The 18,867-nt window shown below is 50.0% G+C and overlaps 5 protein-coding genes across 6 annotated transcripts; 3 read left to right on the forward strand and 2 right to left on the reverse strand.

Moving 5' to 3' along the window:
* Positions 1 to 1,730: 1,730 nt before the first annotated feature.
* On the reverse strand, positions 1,731 to 5,026 carry LOC120952619 (BTB/POZ domain-containing protein 9-like). 2 transcript variants are annotated; one of them, XM_040372038.2, is made up of 3 exons: positions 3,218 to 5,026; positions 2,322 to 3,145; positions 1,731 to 2,248 (listed from the first exon to the last, which is right to left on the reverse strand). In XM_040372038.2, exons 2-3 carry the CDS (start codon positions 3,112 to 3,114, stop codon positions 2,127 to 2,129), a joined length of 915 nt encoding a protein of 304 aa, XP_040227972.2. In that variant the 5' UTR covers positions 3,115 to 3,145; positions 3,218 to 5,026; the 3' UTR covers positions 1,731 to 2,126. The 2 variants fall into 2 exon arrangements, with proteins under 2 accessions (XP_040227972.2, XP_049463613.1); XM_049607656.1 differs by having other exon boundaries at positions 2,322 to 3,155.
* A 161-nt stretch (positions 5,027 to 5,187) lies between these two features.
* Positions 5,188 to 6,827, forward strand: LOC120961413 (uncharacterized). Its single transcript, XM_049611186.1, has 2 exons — positions 5,188 to 6,368; positions 6,428 to 6,827. Exons 1-2 carry the CDS (start codon positions 5,316 to 5,318, stop codon positions 6,728 to 6,730), a joined length of 1,356 nt encoding a protein of 451 aa, XP_049467143.1. The 5' UTR covers positions 5,188 to 5,315; the 3' UTR covers positions 6,731 to 6,827.
* Positions 6,828 to 7,395: 568 nt separating this feature from the next.
* Positions 7,396 to 10,123, reverse strand: LOC120949476 (BTB/POZ domain-containing protein 9). Its single transcript, XM_040366799.2, has 2 exons — positions 8,820 to 10,123; positions 7,396 to 8,747 (listed from the first exon to the last, which is right to left on the reverse strand). The coding sequence occupies exons 1-2, from the start codon at positions 9,649 to 9,651 to the stop codon at positions 7,765 to 7,767; spliced, it is 1,815 nt and encodes a 604-aa protein (XP_040222733.2). The 5' UTR covers positions 9,652 to 10,123; the 3' UTR covers positions 7,396 to 7,764.
* Positions 10,124 to 10,396: 273 nt separating this feature from the next.
* On the forward strand, positions 10,397 to 15,638 carry LOC120948509 (serine/threonine-protein kinase OSR1). Its single transcript, XM_040364914.2, has one exon. It carries the CDS (start codon positions 11,998 to 12,000, stop codon positions 13,654 to 13,656), a length of 1,659 nt encoding a protein of 552 aa, XP_040220848.2. The 5' UTR covers positions 10,397 to 11,997; the 3' UTR covers positions 13,657 to 15,638.
* Positions 15,639 to 17,331: 1,693 nt separating this feature from the next.
* LOC120961412 (putative gustatory receptor 59e) lies at positions 17,332 to 18,715 on the forward strand. The gene is made up of 3 exons (XM_040385125.2): positions 17,332 to 18,381; positions 18,451 to 18,549; positions 18,641 to 18,715. Exons 1-3 carry the CDS (start codon positions 17,332 to 17,334, stop codon positions 18,713 to 18,715), a joined length of 1,224 nt encoding a protein of 407 aa, XP_040241059.2.
* Positions 18,716 to 18,867: the final 152 nt, after the last annotated feature.

Genomic DNA, 18,867 nt, shown 5'->3' on the forward strand with positions numbered 1-18,867 from the left:
TCTAGTGATGAGTCAAGTACCACTTTTCACTGTGTGGTGCTGTGGTACCACGCACAGTCTACTGTGCTGTGTGTGCGTGGTACCACACTTAATGTGTGGTCACACAGTAGCTGTGTTCCCGCACAGTTTTTGCACAGTTACTGTGTTATCGCACAGTTAGTGTGCTTTGCACACTTTTTGTGCTCCGCACAGCTACCACACAGTTTGCACAGTTTGTGTGCTCCGCACAGTTTGTGTGCTCCGCACAGTTATTGTGTACAATCCGCACAGTTTGTGTGCTCAGCACAGTTTGTGTGCTCTGCACAGTTTCTGTGCTCCGCACAGTTAGTGTGCTCCGCACAGTTTGTGTACAATCCGCACAGTTGCATACAATAACTGTGCGGAGCACACAAACTGTGCGAAGCACACAATAACTGTGCGGAGCACACAAACTGTGCGGAGCACACAATAACTGTGCGGAGCACAGTAGCTGTGCGGAGCACAGTAACTGTGCGGAGCACACAAACTGTGCGGAGCACACAAACTGTGCGGAGCACATAAATTGTGCTAAGTGTGGCACCACAATTTTATAAAATGTGCAATTGTACTCGCACATTTTACTGTGCTGTGTGTGCGTGGTGGCACAGTGCTACTTGACTCATCACTACTCCTGTCGACTCCGAACGACTCCGAATGACTCCGAACGATTCTGGACGGCTCCGGGCGATTCCGAACGACTTCGGATGATGCAGGGCGGACCTACCTTCCGGACACGATTCCGAATTAATCGGAGTTGGATCGGAGTCGACTCCGGATGTTTGCAAACTTTACCCATCGCTAGTTTACATAATATCTTATGATATTTCGATTTCTGACAGTTGCATACATCCGGTACGGATAATAAACATCCATGTTCCGGAAGGTATGTGCAAAACTCTTGGAGCTGCCCGGGGCCGTTTCGAGCCGTCTGAAGCCGTCCAGAGTTGAAATTGTCAGAACCGTCGGAATGTTCGGAATAGTAGGAGCCCCCGGAGCCGGCACCGTTTGCCGACTAGCGGCTCCGGGCGGCACCTCGCGACTTAGGACGACTCCGGTCGGCTCCGACGATTCGGATAATGCACAACAATGAACAATTTAAGGATCAGTATGGGTTCAGTAACTGTTCCACGAACGGTATGGCCAACATTCAGTTACATAATCTGTATGGGTTATGTACCTGTTCCGAGACCTGTTCCAGTTCCAGGACCTGTACATGTACAGTACCAGTTTGAAGACCTGCATGGGTTCAGGAACTGTTTACGAATCAGTATGGGGTCCAGCAGCATCACATTCAGGATCAATTGAAGGACCAAATTCGGTTCGGGATCAGTTTCAGGATCAGTATGGTTTTAAGGAACAATTAAACGATCGGTATGGTTTTGGAGTTGGAGGAGTTTTTCCTCAGTTCGAGGAGTAAAATGCAGTCGGAATGTGTTGCAGGATTCAGGACTATATCCTTGGCCGGTATCTGTTCGGGGACCGTTCCAAAACCGGTACCAGTTCCCGCACAGTTATGAGTTCAGTACCAGGATAGAAATGGGTTGAAGATCAGTTCCTACGATCAGCATGGGTCGTGAATCGCTTTCACTGGATGTACTCCTTGGATTCAAAAGGCACGGATGTTAATGGAACCGTTTCATGATTTTACCATTTTGCTGAAATGTTTTGTTTTTAATAACACAATAATTATAAATAACATGACGAAAGCTTGATTTGAAATTCTCTCTGATCAATGAAACAAGGCGCCCACCGATCGATTACAATGCTAATGTATTTTGCAATTGGATAACCATATCTATAATAATATAAGTTGATAAACAAAACTAAATAAAAAAGGGGCTTGTAGTCATATTAACGAGGTTTAGCAGGCGATTCGTTATTTTGTGCACCTTGGAAAGGGTTTAACATGGCCGATATAGAAATCGGGGAATTCTCTTTATAATACGGCGTTTGAAAGCGGATGTATCGCACTGGTTGCATACGGAAGCTAATGGATGGATGGCTCTGGAAATAAGCGGTATTCTGTGCTCCCAAAGACACGGTGGACCATGATTTGCCATCAGATGACACCGACAGATTTTCCTGCTTCGGAATGGGCGGGAAAGCAACTACAATGGATAATGTGCCTGGATAATGTGGTAATGTTTTCCAAGGTCAAAACGAACTTGATTATGTTCTGCAGCCGTTGTCCATTCCACTTTCGCGTTTGCAGCTACGTCTTTACCCGGTGCTGGGGATATAGCGAATACAATAAGCTATTCAATAACTCGTCAGTATAATGCACGATAATGCTTCAGACTTACATGAACCAGCTCGGTAGGGATGAACGCCGGTTTTATCTTGAGCTGATATTACATCCAACAATTGATTCGGATTTAGAACACCAGTAGGACGCACTATGTCAAGTAAACTATTTCGCGGTATTGCTTCATAGCGTACTTTATCATAAATAGACCTTTTCTTTTCGCCTATTTTGCACCCCTTATTTTCGTTGCTCTTGCACCACTTGTGAATGGCTTGGAAAATTTCGATCTCTTCAATGTTTAAGCTGTTGCGATCGATCACGCTGCTAAGCATGTCGTATGACAGTTTGCTGAAGGATTCTAGTTTCATGATGCTCCGCGTGTTTTCATCAATAAATTCATAACATTTCTCCATTAAATCCTTTAAATCAAGCAAACGCGCTTCGTCCGCAATGGTACACACATTCTCCACAGTCAACACTCCATACAGGTAGTCTGAGATGGCTTTCACGAAGGCAGTGATGCCATATTGGTGGACTAATCCGAGTAAAGTCAGTATATCGTCCACCTCCATGTCCTTCAATTCCAAGGAGCCGGTGTAGATGTACCGGAGCAGATGCTTGAAGGCGGTTGACGATACATCAAGCGTTATTTCGGACTGCTTACTCTCCTCCAGACCACCGTACAGAAGCGCCCGGAAGTACTCACACCGTACTGCTAGGATGGCGCGGTGCGCTGAAATACGCTCGTTTTCTACGACGAATGTTACATCGGAATAATCATCCGATATGCATAATTCTCCCAGGCTCACTAAAACCTGATCCGAATGATCGATCATACTGGCGCTAACCATTCTGAAGAACTCTGTTTATGATACCAAATTTCTGGGATAGGCTGTTAGAGAAAATGTAGATTAGACTTGACTTGTCTCGTAACCTCTGACCCTTTGTACTTACACAAAAACAAGGGGATTATTGTAGAACACGCACTATCGCGATATCAGATCCATTCGAGGCGGGAAACGGCAATGATCATCAAATTGACGGCCGCAAGGCAATGATTGTTTATATTTACGCATGGTCTCTACACGACGGTGCGATAATCGCATACGCGGCATTTCATCAGGCGGGAGGCCACGGGCGTGACAAAATGCTGACACATTGTTCAAATCGTGAAGATTTGTAACTGTCAATATTTAGTAGCCTGGAAATTCACTAGCTTTATAATTGATTCAGCTTGAATCAATCGATTAATCGTTAGTACGTTATTATTCTATTCAATAACTATAGGTTTAACAGCTGTTAATGAACAAATATTAATTTCGAGAATATTACAAGGCAATACAGAGCGGCATAAAAAACTAGTTGCCCGCTTGACTATCGCTGCAAATGTTCGCCGTACGTTTGAACAGCCGTCCCCGGATAATCGACGTTCTACTGTCAGTGATATTTTGGCTGGAAATCACGAGATTCGACTTACGCGGAAATTAGAGATAAGCAGTATTTTGCGGCCGTTTTCGGTTCTCTACCAAGTGCCACAACTCCACTAAACGACCAATAAACGGGCTCTAAACGGCTCAAGCTCTTAACCTAAACGGAATTTAAAAAGTCTTCGTTCAGCAAACTGGTAAACGACTGATGCATGCTAAACATAAGAAAAAGTTGGTGGCGCCATCTGTTGCTAAGATAGCCAAACAGTGGAGCTTTCGCTTTGAGAGCTTTCTCCTTCCCTCTGTAGCCACACAGTGGAGCTTACCTCGCTTGGAGAGCTTTCTCCTTCCCTCTGTACTGTTGTATCGCTAGAACTAGAACGGCGATACAATTGTTTGAATACTAAACTCCAATGTGACTCATCAGAACTGAAGCAAGTGGGAACCCAAGCGCCATAGATTAAGCTTAAACGACTGGAAAATTGAATATCCATAGAAAAAAAATGAAAGCTCCACAGCTTCGTTGGTTTGATCAATAGATGGCGTATTACAACTCATCATTATATTGCTATCCTTTTCTTGCAATGTGTTTCGACAAGTTTCATCTTATCATGACCTATATAGCCTTCTAACTTTCCGAGCAAAAATCTATATGGATGGTCTTGTGGTCAGATACGTGGGTATCAACACCAACTACCATTACTCAAATCTCACTTGCTTCAATGCTGGTGGTTTCCATTGGAGTTTAGTATTTAAACAATCGTATCGCCGTTCTAGTTCTAGCGATGCATAACTTCAATGCGAAACCATACAACAGTACAGAGGAAATGAGAAAGCTCTCCTCCAAGCGATGAAGCTCCACTGGTTGGGGTATCCCACCAACAGAGAGCGCCACCAGCTTTTTTGCTATTTTTAGAATGCATGAGTCGTTTGCCGTCTGCTAAACGAAGTCTTTCTATATTCCGTTTAGGTAGAGAACTTGAGTCGTTTAGAAGCCGTTTAGTGGTCGTTTAGTGGATTTGTGGCACTTGGGTCGTTTATCGTCTGCTAAACGGAGTTTTTCAAGATACCTTTGAGGCTAAAAGCTGAAGTCGTTTTAGACCCCGTTTAGTGGCTGTGTGACGCTTGGGGAGGCAACCCTCGGGATACGAAAGCTGTATTGCAGACGCGGGAAAATTTAAGCTCTTTTTTGGCTCCCTTTGAAAAACTTTCTCGTAACGCATCGTACCGTAACGCCAATGTAAAATGCTAAACATAAAGTTTTCCTAAATTAGACGAATTCTCTATGCACTGGTAACTGCCAGCCGGTTTCATGATGTCGCAAAGCAGTTGTACCTTTGCCAACAGCAAATAGGTAAATAACTAAGCTTACACACCGTATTAAACCGCAAAAGGAACATGCTAGTTGCATACCCATAACCACATAACCGTCCCCGGAATCGTGCATGTCAATGTGCTATCGAACGGGCATTTATTTATTTATTCATCTATTTACCATCACGTAATTATGTGTATTAGTAGAGCCTTATAATTACATTGCATATGCACCGAGTTGGTGCACAAACCGTACGCCAGTATTGTGTGGCACGTGTGGTCCTGTGCAGGTTTCGCCGCTCAAGCACGCCATGTCCGAGGGGCGCGATGTGCAGCACCTTAGGAAGCTGCAACTGTACCAATCTTTTCAACTGTACCTACGCTGCGCTCAGCTGCTGAGCAATGTACCATGCTGTCTGGCCCGAGACCTACCTTCTAGGGCGTACTTTAAGCAGGCCCGATGTCTGCTCACCGCCGGCACGTTCATCTGGGTGATACTGTGCTGCTACGAAGCGACCGTAAAGCTGCTCGAACTGCCGATCCCGTTCTTTACCGCCGTACTGTACGTGAACGAGATGGTGCTGAACCTATGCATCACCGTGCAGACCATGCTCAGGGGCTACAGTGAGACGGTACGGTACAGCCAATGTCTAGAGCGGATCGTTACCGTTGCCGCGACAGTGTCGTCGTCCGAGTGGACTGAACTGCTGCTCTACCTTCGCCTCAGGCTGTACTGGTTCGGGATATTTTTTACTCTTACCTCCGGTGTGGGGCTCGCGGTGGCTCACTTGTTCTATGGGGGCATTTGGTCTACACTGTTCACCATGGGCGCCTATGTGCTGCCGAACATGCTGGCGAGCATGTCGCTAGCACAGTACTATGCCGGTACGGTACTAATTTACAAGCTGCAGCATACAGTTAACCAACAGCTGCGCACTGCCATTGGCAAGCATCGCGCAGTACGGTTGCAGGAGATCAAGCACCTTTACCTACAGCTAGACCACTGCGTACAGCTGATGACGCGCTCGTACGAAGTGGCGATCGTGACGAACGTGTTCCTCGCCATCAATGTCACCAGTTTGCTGCTGCTGGAGATCTACCAGTACTTGCAGGCCAACGAACTTCAAGCGAACTCCATCTACATCGTGAGCAACGTGATGTGGCTAGCTCTGTACATCTGTCTACTTCTTATGGTGCTTTACCCGTGCGACATGATCAAACGCGAGGTAAATGTTTTTGAATTGATGATATTTTGTTTCGTTTTTGTCAGCATCACTTGGACCATTGCTTTGTCTCTTGCAGCAAATGCGCTTTGGCACTATTTTATTCGAATTGTCTCACAGCGGCAAAGCAGCGACGGTTGGTGAGGATTAGGTATTAGGGCAGAGAGGAGTCACCCCGGAGAGGGGAAGATTGTAGCTAAACTGTGTTTTATTTCGCATCTCCACAGCAGATGGCACTCCTGCGATTGCTAACACTGGGCAGAAAGCGGATCGTCCCGACAGCCTGCGGTTTGCTGAAGCTCGAGCTGTCTTCACTATCCTCGGTAAGCGGCCGGGGGGTGTGTTTCTACACGCTCATCCTCGTTCTCACCTTCCGTTTGCAGATCTTTGTTGCGCTCCTTTCGTTCATGATCATACTGATACAGTTCGATTCGGCCAAGCTGAACAAACGCGACGGGCGCGTTACGGCGATCGATCAACTTTACACCCCCACCAACTCATGAAGCTGCTGGGGGGGAGCCTGTTGCGGCGTGCTGCTCCAGCATATCGAGCATTATTTGGCGCCTGTCCGTTACGCACCGTATGTAAGCGTCGAGTGATTCGGTCCCGTTCAGACACGTGTGCAGATTGGCCGCTGCGTACAGCTCGTTCCGGAACTCCATGTCCATGTGGAGTCCGTCGCCATCCTCGGGTGCTTGGGCGGCTTCGTACTCGGTTAGCTTCTGGTGGAACTGTTTGAAGCTTGCCGCTTCCGCCAGCATCAACGCTTTGGTCACTTCGTTCACGTTCTGACACTCTGGGGGCAGCTGGCTCAGTATTGCTGGATCGTCCAGGTCCAAATCACACTCCACAAAATCGGCTCGAGATAGCTGTAAAACAAAAAAGAGATTCAAAAGTTAAAGACATTTCCCATCAAAAAGGTATACCAACAGTGAACACTTACGGCTAGCGAAACAAACCCAACGACCAACCAGCCGAGAAGCTTCATTGTAACGTGCAACCACTTCCGCTCGGTGCAAAAAGACAATTAAACTGGCAATTTCACGGCGCGATTGCCGTTAGGGAATCACTTGAAACACTGCTCAGATAAGATAAAATGTGTCTGTTTGCCTTGAGTGTGCTTTAAACACCCCGCACCCCTACGCTGATGACTAAAAACTGCTCCAGATTTGATTGTTTTTAGTATGCGTGTTTTGTGAAAAAAGGCACACACACACTCATACATAATCGTGTATTTCTATTTTAAGCATTTTACAATTTTAAACCGAGTGTAAAATATATGATTTAAAAAATCGATTGTACTCGATAAAGGGTGGAGAAGAGCTATCACCATCGACCGGGAGAGAGGGCGAGTATTGAGAGGGCAGGGGGAGTATCCCTTTTCACAGATAATAATTTAGAAGCCAATTTGGCGTAATTAGAACATTTGTTTCGGTTTGAAAGAGATTCCAAACTAGAAAAATAGGCAAAGGATAGGCCACCACCGGCAGCCACCACAGCCTTCTCAGTGCGAAAAACGGGCGTCTTTGTGCTTCAATCAGTCCGTAACACTTTCCTGCCGCAAGGGCGCTTCATCCACAACGGATTCCTCCGCCGATTCCTCCCCGCTCGCCTCGATCGGAATCGCTCGTTCGCGGCGCAAAAATTCCGGCTCCTGCGACGGGCACTCGAAATGCACGCAGTGAAACATTTCGTTCGCGGTGTTGTGCGTACCGACGATGCGGATGTAGACGACCACCTTCGGCTGGAAGGCAAAGTGCTGCCAGGACTTGAGATGATCCGACTGCTTGTCCACCACAACCTCCCAGTCGGTCATGTTGGCGGACACCTCGATGTAGAAGCTGTACGACCGGTTGTCACAGTCCCACAGCAGCAGGCGCAGCGAATCGATCCAGTACGGCTGGCCGAGCTGTATCAGTATCACGCCCGTGCCGATCTGGTGGCAGGTGTAGCCCGAATCCCAGTCGTAGTTTTTCACGTCCCCGTTCAGCAGCACGTTGCGCGTCCGGCTGACGCCTTCCATCACGTTCGCGCTCCGCTCGACGGTGGCCACGTTGTACGCGGGCTGCAGTATGCCGTCCACGACCGGCGTCGTCGACTCGGTGAACATGGCCTCGAGCGCCACCACGTGGAACACCTTGTTGACCGTGTTGTGCGTACCGACGAGCCGTATGTAGCGGACGGCTTGCGCCGGGAAGTAGAGGTACTGCCAGGAGCGGCAGTAGTACTTCGTGTGGTCCACGATCCGCTCCCAGTTGCGCTGGTTGACCGACACCTCGACGTAGTAGCTGTACGAGCGCGTGTCCCGGTCCCACAGCAGCACCTTGATGTGGTTGATGATGAACAGCTTGCCCAGCTCCACGATGATGCCGCTGCTGTCGCCCGTTTCGCTGATCGAGTGGCGCGTGTAGCCCTTCTCCATGTCGTACGACACGGTATCACCGTCCAGCAGGGCGGACCGCAGCTCGCCGTGGATTGTGCGCGAGTTAAACTTCGGTGTGGCAACGTTCTCCTCGGGCCCTGTTGGAAAGTGGAAAAGCGTTAGTGGAAACACGAACAATTGCCCTCCGGGCTGAGGGGGGTTCCACTTACAGAGTGCTCCACGGTAGGGCAGCTGCTTGGAGGAAATCTTCTCCCCGATCGCATCTAGCAGCCGGTCGGGGTCGAGTATGCCCGACGGCCGTACCACCGTCAGCAGCTCCTCGAGCGACATCAGCTCGAACCGCACCTTCCCCACGACGACGTCCACGTTCGGCACGGTGTCCCCGTTGCACCGGCACCAGTCGAAGACGGCTTGGAAAATTTCGACCTCGCGCGCAAAGAACGAGTCCCGCAGCAGCAGGCTGCACAGCGAATCGAGCGACAGATGGCGGAACGATTCGTGCTGCAGTATGTCCGCCGCGTTCCGGTCCATGAACGAGTGGCAGACGGCGGTGAGCCCGTCGAGCGCGAACAGCCGGGCCGCGTCCAGGATTGCGCACACGTTGCCCAGCGACAGCACCTGCCGGAGGTAGTCCGAGATGGCCATCTCCAGATCGGCAAACCCGTACTGGTTCGCCAGCCCGAGCGTGTCCAGCAGGTGCTCCTCCTTCATCTGCATCAGCGACATGCTGCCGGAGTAGATGTACTTGAGCAGGCAGCGGAACGCCATCAGCGGGATGTTGAGCGTGATTTCGTGTTGCTTCGTCTCCTGCAGCCCCCCGTACAGCAGGGCGCGAAAGTATTCGCTACGCGCCGCCAGTATGACGCGATGGGCCGGGATGCGCTGGCCCTCCACGATGAACGTGACGTCCGAGTAGTCGGCCGACATGCACAGCTGGGCCATCTGCTCCGAGAACCGGGCGGTCAGCTCGATCTCGTGGTTGCGGGCGAGGGCGCTGCTCGTGTGCTGGCTGCCAGCCATGCCGCTGCTTTGGCTGCTCATGGTTCAACTTTTTCTTCCGGCGCCGGGAAACAAATCGCCCATCCACACTCACACACACATACACGGGCGCGACGAGGCCGTAGAAGTGATGGGCGAAAATGCAATGTATGAGTTTTCTGAGTTGAGCTTCAATGCGACGGAGAAAAAAAGATTATGGCCGTTGCAGTGGGCAATACACCCTAAGGTAGGAACAACACGGACGGCTTCTAATGTGCGGCTTCCAGCGGTGAAAACACGGAACGAACCAAACAGCAGCGAATCAAAACAAACCTACTGCGACGCTGCCAAACTTGCCGGATGGCAACCCGCAGCGCAAGGCGAGCTCTTTGGCGGCCATCCTTCAAAAACCCTTGCTCGAAACGTCAAAAACCTTTACAATTACTTACAAAAAGCATCCGCAGCGAGGGAAAATCTCACCAATTTGGAGCGTTAGCGAGCTCACGAAAACCGGTCTGCGGGGCTCAGCTTAGCTTGTCACAAAAGTTGCGTAGTTTTGTTTGTAAAAAGTGGAAATGTTGAATGGAAAAATGGAAATCAAAGACAATTATTGGTTGTGTTGTTTTAAATATTTCCCTTCTCACGTTTTCTCTCATAAAATGAACAGTTTTGCACCGACAAACTAATAAATAAATCTTGAAAAAATCCCAACCGGATTGTTTTGGTTCCGCACACAGCAAACGGAACGAATCGCATCCACTGCCGCCTGGATGCGGAGCAAATCATTCCGTTCCGTGCGATGGTAGCGCAGGCCCATCACCACACCCGTCATCGCGACACTTCAAAAAAAGGTCGAGAACCACGTACCGGGGGTATCACGGGTGTCCCCGTAAATCCGTACTGCTCTCCTGCGAAAGCAAAAGAAAAAGATCCGGCTGCAATCCGCTCGTTTGTGCGACGTTTTCCGTGCAGTGGAAGTGATTTTCTTTCGCATTCACTTGCGTTCCGTGTGACGAAACGAAACGAACCGTTCGGTAAACACAATACAGACACACAGACACACACAGCAGAGAGAGCCCCCCGTGTTGTGGTAAAGACCGTGTCGATACGTGCGTGCGTGTGTGATTACTGTTGACGTTGATTTGTTCCTTCGGTCGTTCCCCCTCCCCCCGCTCCCTCCTTTCGTCATCGATTGCACCAGAAGTGACCGCAAAAGGAGCGAAGTAAAGGAAAGAGTGAAGTGACCAACAATCACCGAAAAAGGTGCGTGCGTGTGTGTAGGTGCCGAAATAAGGAGAAAAAAAACACACACCCACAAACGACGGAACATGACTCATCAAGGCTGCCTTCGCTGATTGCGAGAGCGCTCGTTGTTGTTGTTGCTGTTGTTGGCCCCGTTCCGTTCCGGTGCGACGGTGTTTGGGCAGATAGGCCGCTATCGCAAGAAGTGTTCCCGTTACACCACCCCTGCCCCTTATCTAAACTGTCGGTTCGCCGTCCTTATCATACCGCAAATCCAAACCCTAACAGCAGCAGCAGCCTCTAGGGAAGTGCGGTGTGTGACAAAGGGAGGACGGAGACGTGCGGATACTCGATTGCAGTGAGAGAAGGCCGTTTGGTTTTTACCTTGGTGCGTTCCAACATTCAAAACATACATACATAGCCACACGCACACACAAACACATACACACACACACATACAGAGGCGCGCGCGCACCGAAGTGGGAAGTCTGCGGCATTTGCGGTGGCTGGAAAAATTTACACATCACACGTAACACAGCCGACGAGCACCGCAGCCGGACGGACGGTGGGATCGTTCCGGTGGCAGCAGCTGCAGCAGCAAATACCACCATCGAAAACCACACCGCTACCGACACACACATACACATTGACGGTGATATTTCGCCGTGTGCTGTGGCTGGTCATCATAAAGTCGTACGGCAGCGCCAGACGGCAGCCAGACGTTGGCGCCCGCGCGGAATCGACGGGTGCGACGGTTGCGAATCGGGGGACGGTCCCCGATATCTAAATAAATCTCGTGTTTGTGTGGTGTGGCTGTGTGGTTGTGCTGTGCACACAACCCCCTCCCTCCCAGCAAGAGGACGGTTCGGTCGCATCGGGCAGACACAGGACAGGCGGCACACGGTACTGCATTTTTTCGGTGGCTGTGAGAGTGTGAGCGTGCAAGCGAGCGCGAGTGAGCGAGTGAGGTGAGCGAGTGTGTTTGTCTGCTCACGTACACAAAACAGCCGGAGGGAAGGGGAAGGCACGTTCCAAAGGCCCTCTTCTGCCGTCGCACGTCCGTACGCCAGCGGCCCGCGGAACCGTTCCGTTCCGTTCGGTGACATTTCACATTCATACCGCTCGTTGCCTGTTGCTCACGCGCCCTTCCCTCCGCCCTTTGGTGGAATGGCAACCGGAGGCAGTGGTGGAGTGGGCGGAGGCGCCAGCAGCAGTGCGCTCGGTGCGATGGCAGCGGCCGTGCAGTCGGTCGCGGCCGCCGCCAGCCCGTCCGCGTCCGCGTCGTCGGCGAATCTGGCCCCGCCACCGCAGCCCATCACACCGTGGCCGAACAGCCGGGACGATTACGAGCTGAACGATGTGATCGGGGTCGGCGCGACCGCCGTCGTGCACAACGCGTACTGCCTGCCGCGCAAGGAAAAGTGCGCCATCAAGCGCATCAACCTGGAGAAGTGGAACACGTCGATGGACGAGCTGCTGAAGGAGATACAGGCGATGAGCAGCTGCAACCACGAGAACGTCGTCACGTACCACACCAGCTTCGTGGTGAAGGAGGAGCTGTGGCTGATACTGCGGCTGCTCGAGGGGGGCAGCCTGCTCGACATCATCAAGCACCGGATGCGGACGGTCAACTGCCGGCACGGCGTGTTCGACGAGCCGACGATCGCGACCGTGCTGAAGGAGGTGCTGAAGGGGCTGGAGTACTTCCACAGCAATGGGCAGATCCACCGGGACATCAAGGCGGGCAACATACTGCTCGGCGACGACGGCACGGTGCAGATAGCGGACTTCGGCGTGAGCGCGTGGCTCGCGACCGGGGGCGACCTGTCCCGGCAGAAGGTGCGCCACACGTTCGTCGGCACGCCGTGCTGGATGGCGCCGGAGGTGATGGAGCAGGACCACGGGTACGACTTCAAGGCGGACATCTGGTCGTTCGGCATTACCGCGATCGAGATGGCGACCGGGACGGCGCCGTACCACAAGTACCCGCCGATGAAGGTGCTGATGCTGACGCTGCAGAACGATCCGCCGACGATCGATACCGGGGCGGAAGAGAAGGACCAGTACAAGGCGTACGGCAAGACGTTCCGCAAGCTGATCGGCGAATGCTTGCAGAAGGAACCGACCAAGCGTCCGACCGCGAGCGAGCTGCTGAAGCATCCGTTCTTCAAGAAGGCGAAGGACCGGAAGTACCTGACGCAGACGCTGCTCGCGACCGGCCCGTCGATGGAGACGCGCGTGCACAAGGCGGCGAAGCGGCAGGCGGGCGCGTCCGGCCGGCTGCACCGCTCGATGACGGGCGAGTGGGTGTGGTCGAGCGAGGAGGAGGACAACGGGAAGAACGATTCGGACGACTCGGAGACGGACGAGCGGCCGATGAACCGGCTCGAGCGGATGGACTCGTCCTCGTCCGAGACGGAGGACACGTCCGAGCGGTCCGGCGTCACCGTGACCGGGTCGACCACCCAGCCGACCGATCCGAAAACGCTCGAAGCGACGGCGGCCGCGGTCGGCGCCATGTCGCTCGGCGCGATGGTACCGGTCAACCTGGTGCTGCGGATGCGCAACGCGAACCGCGAGCTGAACGACATCCAGTTCGAGTTCGTCGTCGGCAAGGACTCGGCGGAGGACATTGCGGCCGAGCTGGTCGGGGCCGGGCTGCTGGACGAGCTGGACGTCGCGATCATGTCCGCCAACCTGCAGAAGCTGATCGACCACCGGGGCACGCTGCGGACGGTCACGTTTCAGCTGCGGTCGGGCTGTGCGCCCGGCGAACAGCTCGACGAGAAGTCGCTCGTCGGCTTCGCGCAGATTTCGATCAAGTGAGCGGTGTGTCTGCGTGTTGTGTGGGGAAGATCAGCACCACAGCTGGAGCATGTGCACCAGGGCGCTTCTGTCGCTTCCTTTAATTTCGTTTTTGTTTGTGTTGTGTTGTTTCGCGCTTCGAATCAACCGTCATCCCGGCACCACAATGTTCTACACTTTCTTACCGAACTGTACCCGAATTCAATTCGCAAAACGCATAGATTTCGTCCCGCTTTTCCCACCGGGGAAGCAACGCAGGGAAACTCTGTTCAAAAACTTAATGCGCGCGCGCGCGTGCGAGTGTTATTTCTTTTGGCATGTCCAATAAGAAATTCAGCTTTTAGACTGTGAGTGCGAGACGGCCGACCGGAAGGGAGAGATAGAGAGAGAGAGAGAGGAAGCAATCGAGGGTAAACAAAACGACCACTAGTAGGTTAGTAGGCGGTAGTAATAATAGTAGTAAACGGTAGCAGCTGCTACAGCAGAAGCATTAGTTTTTAGCATCGACACGGGGGAGTGCGCCAACACAAGAAGAGGTAGTAGTAACACGCAAAAGCCCCGGGCCAAAAGCAAAAAACACAAAGTGAGAGCGCCGTGATAGACGATAGCAAATGTATCTACAAGTTTGGCGCTTCATTAACGCACCCGACACGTTCTTGTTTTTCCCCACTTTTGTTTCCGTGCACGAACGTACGAACTTGTTGGCCCATAGACTTGTTGGCAAGCAAGAACGAAACGAAAAACCGAAAACCGAAAAGGCTTACTAGAGGCGCAGAAAAACAAAAAAAAAAAAACGTGCAGGAAAAATGAAACATGTCTCTAAATATACATCTCCAGCCGTCATCCGCGTCCCCACCACGGCATTAGATGAGGAGGGAAAGTATCATACGCGATTAACATCAGAAGGCACCTTGTCCTTGATGCGAGGGCAGGCACGATATAAACACAGAGAGAGAGAGAGAGAGGAACACCGCGCCCTCCCGTATGCCTTGCTGTAGTAGTAAGGTGAACGAATAGTATATACACCTGTGTAGCGCCTGTGTGTGTACATATATTTAAAAGAAAAAAGAAAGGTTGAATGTATTTACTTTGTTAATCGTTTGCTTATTACATGGTCGACATATTTAGCCAACAGACAAACAAACACGAAAAAAAAGATAACGAAAATGGGAGTGTAAAAGGAGCCGTTTGTCAGCGGAAAGGAAGGAAGGGTGTGGGAGTTAGTGTAGGAAAACAAAAATATGGTTGCATACTAGCGTTTTAGTGGTTGTTTGGTTTTTTTTTAAACGTGTGGATACAATGTTTCTTCACAGCAGCACTTACAAACAAAACTCCGGTGGACTTGGTGGAAGAGTTGTATGGTAAAAGTGTTGCTTTCCGATTGAATATAAATAAACCGAGACATACAGACGCCCGTAGAAACTCCTTGTAGAAGTACTATTTCAAATTAAAATTAAAATACAACGGCCACAACATCACCCATCCAAATTACCGCGCGGAGGAAACGGAAGTATCTAAAACAAAAAATCAAGGGCGCCGATTGCAGCATAACCGATGCATGCAATAAAAAAAAGCTAGGTATATTAGTAAACTGCGTATGCAAACCGGCCACACTGTATTTCATTTTTAGTGGAATTGAGCTTTAAAAAAGCCGTAATGTTATAATATCCGCCAGCTCAGCACAGAAGCAAAAGGAAGTAAAAAAAAAAAAGAACAAACCAAAACCCAGGCCAGTGTATGTGTGTAACCTGTAACCCCTGCGTAACAGTTTTGGGATGCTTTTGGGTTGGTTTTTTTTCTTCTTGTCTTGCGTGAAACACACGTTTAGTTTTGACTGATAAAAGCAAAAAAAAAATGAAAGTATAGTTTTGAGCAGTAGCGTTTATGAAGTTGCAAGTTACTTGAAATGAAAGCAGCAGATCAGAGCGGATATGCAATGAACGATGGAGAGAACCCCGTATCAAAGTTAAGCAAAATAAAGTATATCGCTGCACAAAAGTGTACCGGTCCGGTGTCTGGGTGATCGTGTTATGCCGAAAGAAGGTGAAGGTGTCGTGTCTTGAAACCGTCGATTTAAGAGTTGATCATTGATCGCAAAGTGATCCTTTGCTGGAAATACACCAATTCGTCCGATATCATCTTCCAGTGGTGACGTGTTACAAGCGACCAGCAGCTTCCTGCTAGAACTAAATTTAAAACGTTTTATTTGCCTCAACAGCATGGTATAACGTCAATGTTTGTGCTACTATTTGCTCGCCCCATCCTCCCGCTCAGCAGCTGTTTTCGTACGGCCGTACTGGAAAATGCAAAGTGGATATGCTAATGCGACCGAAGGCTGATAAAAAAAAACGCGAAATACATCGTGCGTCAACGTTAGATCGCACGATGAAAAAGAATATTCCATCCCGCGCAGGTCACAGCACCGTGTGTAACCGTGGTCGCGCGTGGTGTATATAGCACCTTCGGCGCACATCCGACGTCCGATGTGGTATATACGCGTGGTTCTTTTTTTCTTTTCTTCTATTCAAATTGCTAGACATTTTTATCTCTTCCTTTTCTTCCGCAAACCTTCAAATGATTGGGTAGAATATTGTGAGCATCGTACGCAAACAATGTTATTTGATTCTTGCTTGATGTTCAGGCTAGATTCAACGATCGTTAAGAGGGCTTACGATTGAGGAGGCTTTCGTGGAGCTTGTTGTTGTTGTTGAGTTTACGACATTTGCCCTCCTACCATGTGACAAAGTCGTTGGGGGTAACCCGTATCAGTTTTTGCCATCAAGGTCAGAGCCTGATAAAAAGCAACACAGATTTACTAGCGGACTCCCACAAGGCGGAACGTAGTTCGGTTCTTTCCCTGACTCGTCAAATAACTTCTCGCGGTGACTTCAATCGATAGCAAAATCGATCTTTTACGCTTAGTTTGATATTGTGATGTCCTAATATCAAGTATCAACGACCTTCCAATTCAGAAATATCGATTATAGCTAATCCCCTAGGTTTGCCTGTTATCCGATGTATAATTAACCTTTATGAAACGGGGTAAGTATCGTTCCAGTGTAAATCTAGATGTAAATGTCATATTGTGTAGAGTCCTAACAGCTGAAAAATGCCTTTCAGAAAAGTCTCTAAATGGCAATTATCTTTTAGAAATCTGATGTTTGCAGGTTTGGATGGTTTTAGACACGTGGTTTTTTTTTTAAATGTTTTGCATATTTTTTTGGGGTTCATTCTTGTGAAGTATTGGCATCATCCCCTTGCAAATCAATGCAAATGAAAAAAATCTAAAAACTGCATAATGAATCGTAGAACAAATAAACAATAAAAATAATGGGAGAAGCATCCGATAATTCTTGGGAAGCAACCTAACAAAACATGGGCAGCCTTGTAACAATCAAGAAGGAAAAATACCTATTGCAACAGTCTCCAAAGCAGCGATCTTCTCTGGGACAAGTCTACAAGAATATGACTCTTACACGATTTGAGTCCCAAAAGTACAGAAACCTACGTAATAGGACGGCCTTAGTAATATTTTACAACATTTATAACATACAGTAGTATTTATGTTTATCATCTGCAGAATCATCCTCATCAATATTGTATGAAGACAAATTGTAGTGTGATTTGTCACGCCAATGGGAACCTAGGAACAGATTGGAACTCTTTGGAACTCGTCTCAGTAATCCGTGGGGTGCAATGGCATTCGCAACAGCAGCCATCCAATCGTTTCTTCAACTCAATCTCAAAAGCTCGCTGTACAGGCTGCTAACAGTCGGTCAGGTGTTTGGGCTGGTGGCATGGGACTTAGAACCTTTGGAACCGGACCGCCCAACAACCAAGCTGCATTGGTTCCGGAAGCTGATTCGTACCACCAATCAAGGTTACTGTCTTATGATCATCGTTGCAATCGGTACGGCAACAGTTCTTCATCATTCCTCCAACACGGCGGACGCGTTTTTCGCTATCCGAACGCTGTACCTGACAGAGAATGTGATCGTGAACGTGATCGTTCTGCTCGCGATGCTCGAATGTCAGCAGAGTCGCCCATTTTACGCCTCCATTCTTAAGGAGCTTTTTGAGCTTGACAAGAATTTGCACGACTGTGATGCGTCGATCACTTTTCTCCATGTAGAAGCGATCACCGATCGGCTGCTAGTCTGTGCCGTGCTGTACTTTTCCACCTCCTCGCTGGTGGACTGGTGGGCCGATTATGACCCTTCGTGCACCTTCCTGTGCCACAGCGTGCTGTACATTCTGCCGAACGTAATCAACGTGCTGGCGCTCTACCAGTACGCCGCGCTGCAGCTGATCGTTGCCGCCTGCTATCGATCGGTTAACAGCGTGCTCGCCAGATACCACGATCATCAAGCCCGCCCAAAAGTGCGCGATTGTGCCGAGCTGATCGAGACACTGCGAAGGACACACCTGAAGCTGGGCGATCTAACCGGTCGGGTAGTGGGACGGTTTGGGCCACTCATCGTCTGCACCGTGCTGTCCTCGTTCGTCGTACTTAACCTGGAGCTGTTTAACGTGTACAAGGCTACTGGCAGGGGCAGCAAACGGGTTTGGAGTGCGAGTGAAGGGTTCCGGCTGGTGCACACGCTGCTCTGGATAGGGCTGCACGGTGCCAAGATACTGCTCATTCTCTACCCAGGCCACCGGGCACGGGTGGAGTGTGAACGGACCGGACCGACACTGTACGAGATCGCGAACCGGTACGAAGCGGCCGGAAGGAGCAACAGTGCGGTAAGGCATTTGGCATTCGCTTATAGGATGAACCTGGTAGCATGACCGTGACAACTCTGCCCATTGCAGCTGATGAAGTTCGCTGGCCAACTGCTGCTGCTACACGGCAAACGGCACCACTGTAAGGCATGCGGGCTGATAACGCTTGACTTAACACTCATTAGCAAGGTAGGTGTGGAATTTCTTGTAGAGCTAGTAGTACATGATACTGCTAAACAGGTGCAAGCATGAATGTACGGCATCATCTCCCCTAACGCAGATAGTAGCCGGACTTACCACGTATTTGATGATTCTGATCCAGTTTGATTCAGCCTTTACCCAAGGTTCGCGCTGAGTGCGAGATGCAATCGAAAGCCAAATAAAGCACCATCAATTACCGCCACTGTTGCCACTCTTCCGCACAGCGTGTGTGACACCTTTGCCAAGCCTTTAATCAAAATCACCCTGCCGGGAGACATGGTAAAAGTTTAACGCCAAACCACTTAG

Source organism: Anopheles coluzzii, chromosome 2 (genome assembly GCF_943734685.1).
Source record: "Anopheles coluzzii chromosome 2, AcolN3, whole genome shotgun sequence".
In the NCBI taxonomy this organism is placed as follows: Eukaryota; Metazoa; Arthropoda; class Insecta; order Diptera; family Culicidae; genus Anopheles; species Anopheles coluzzii.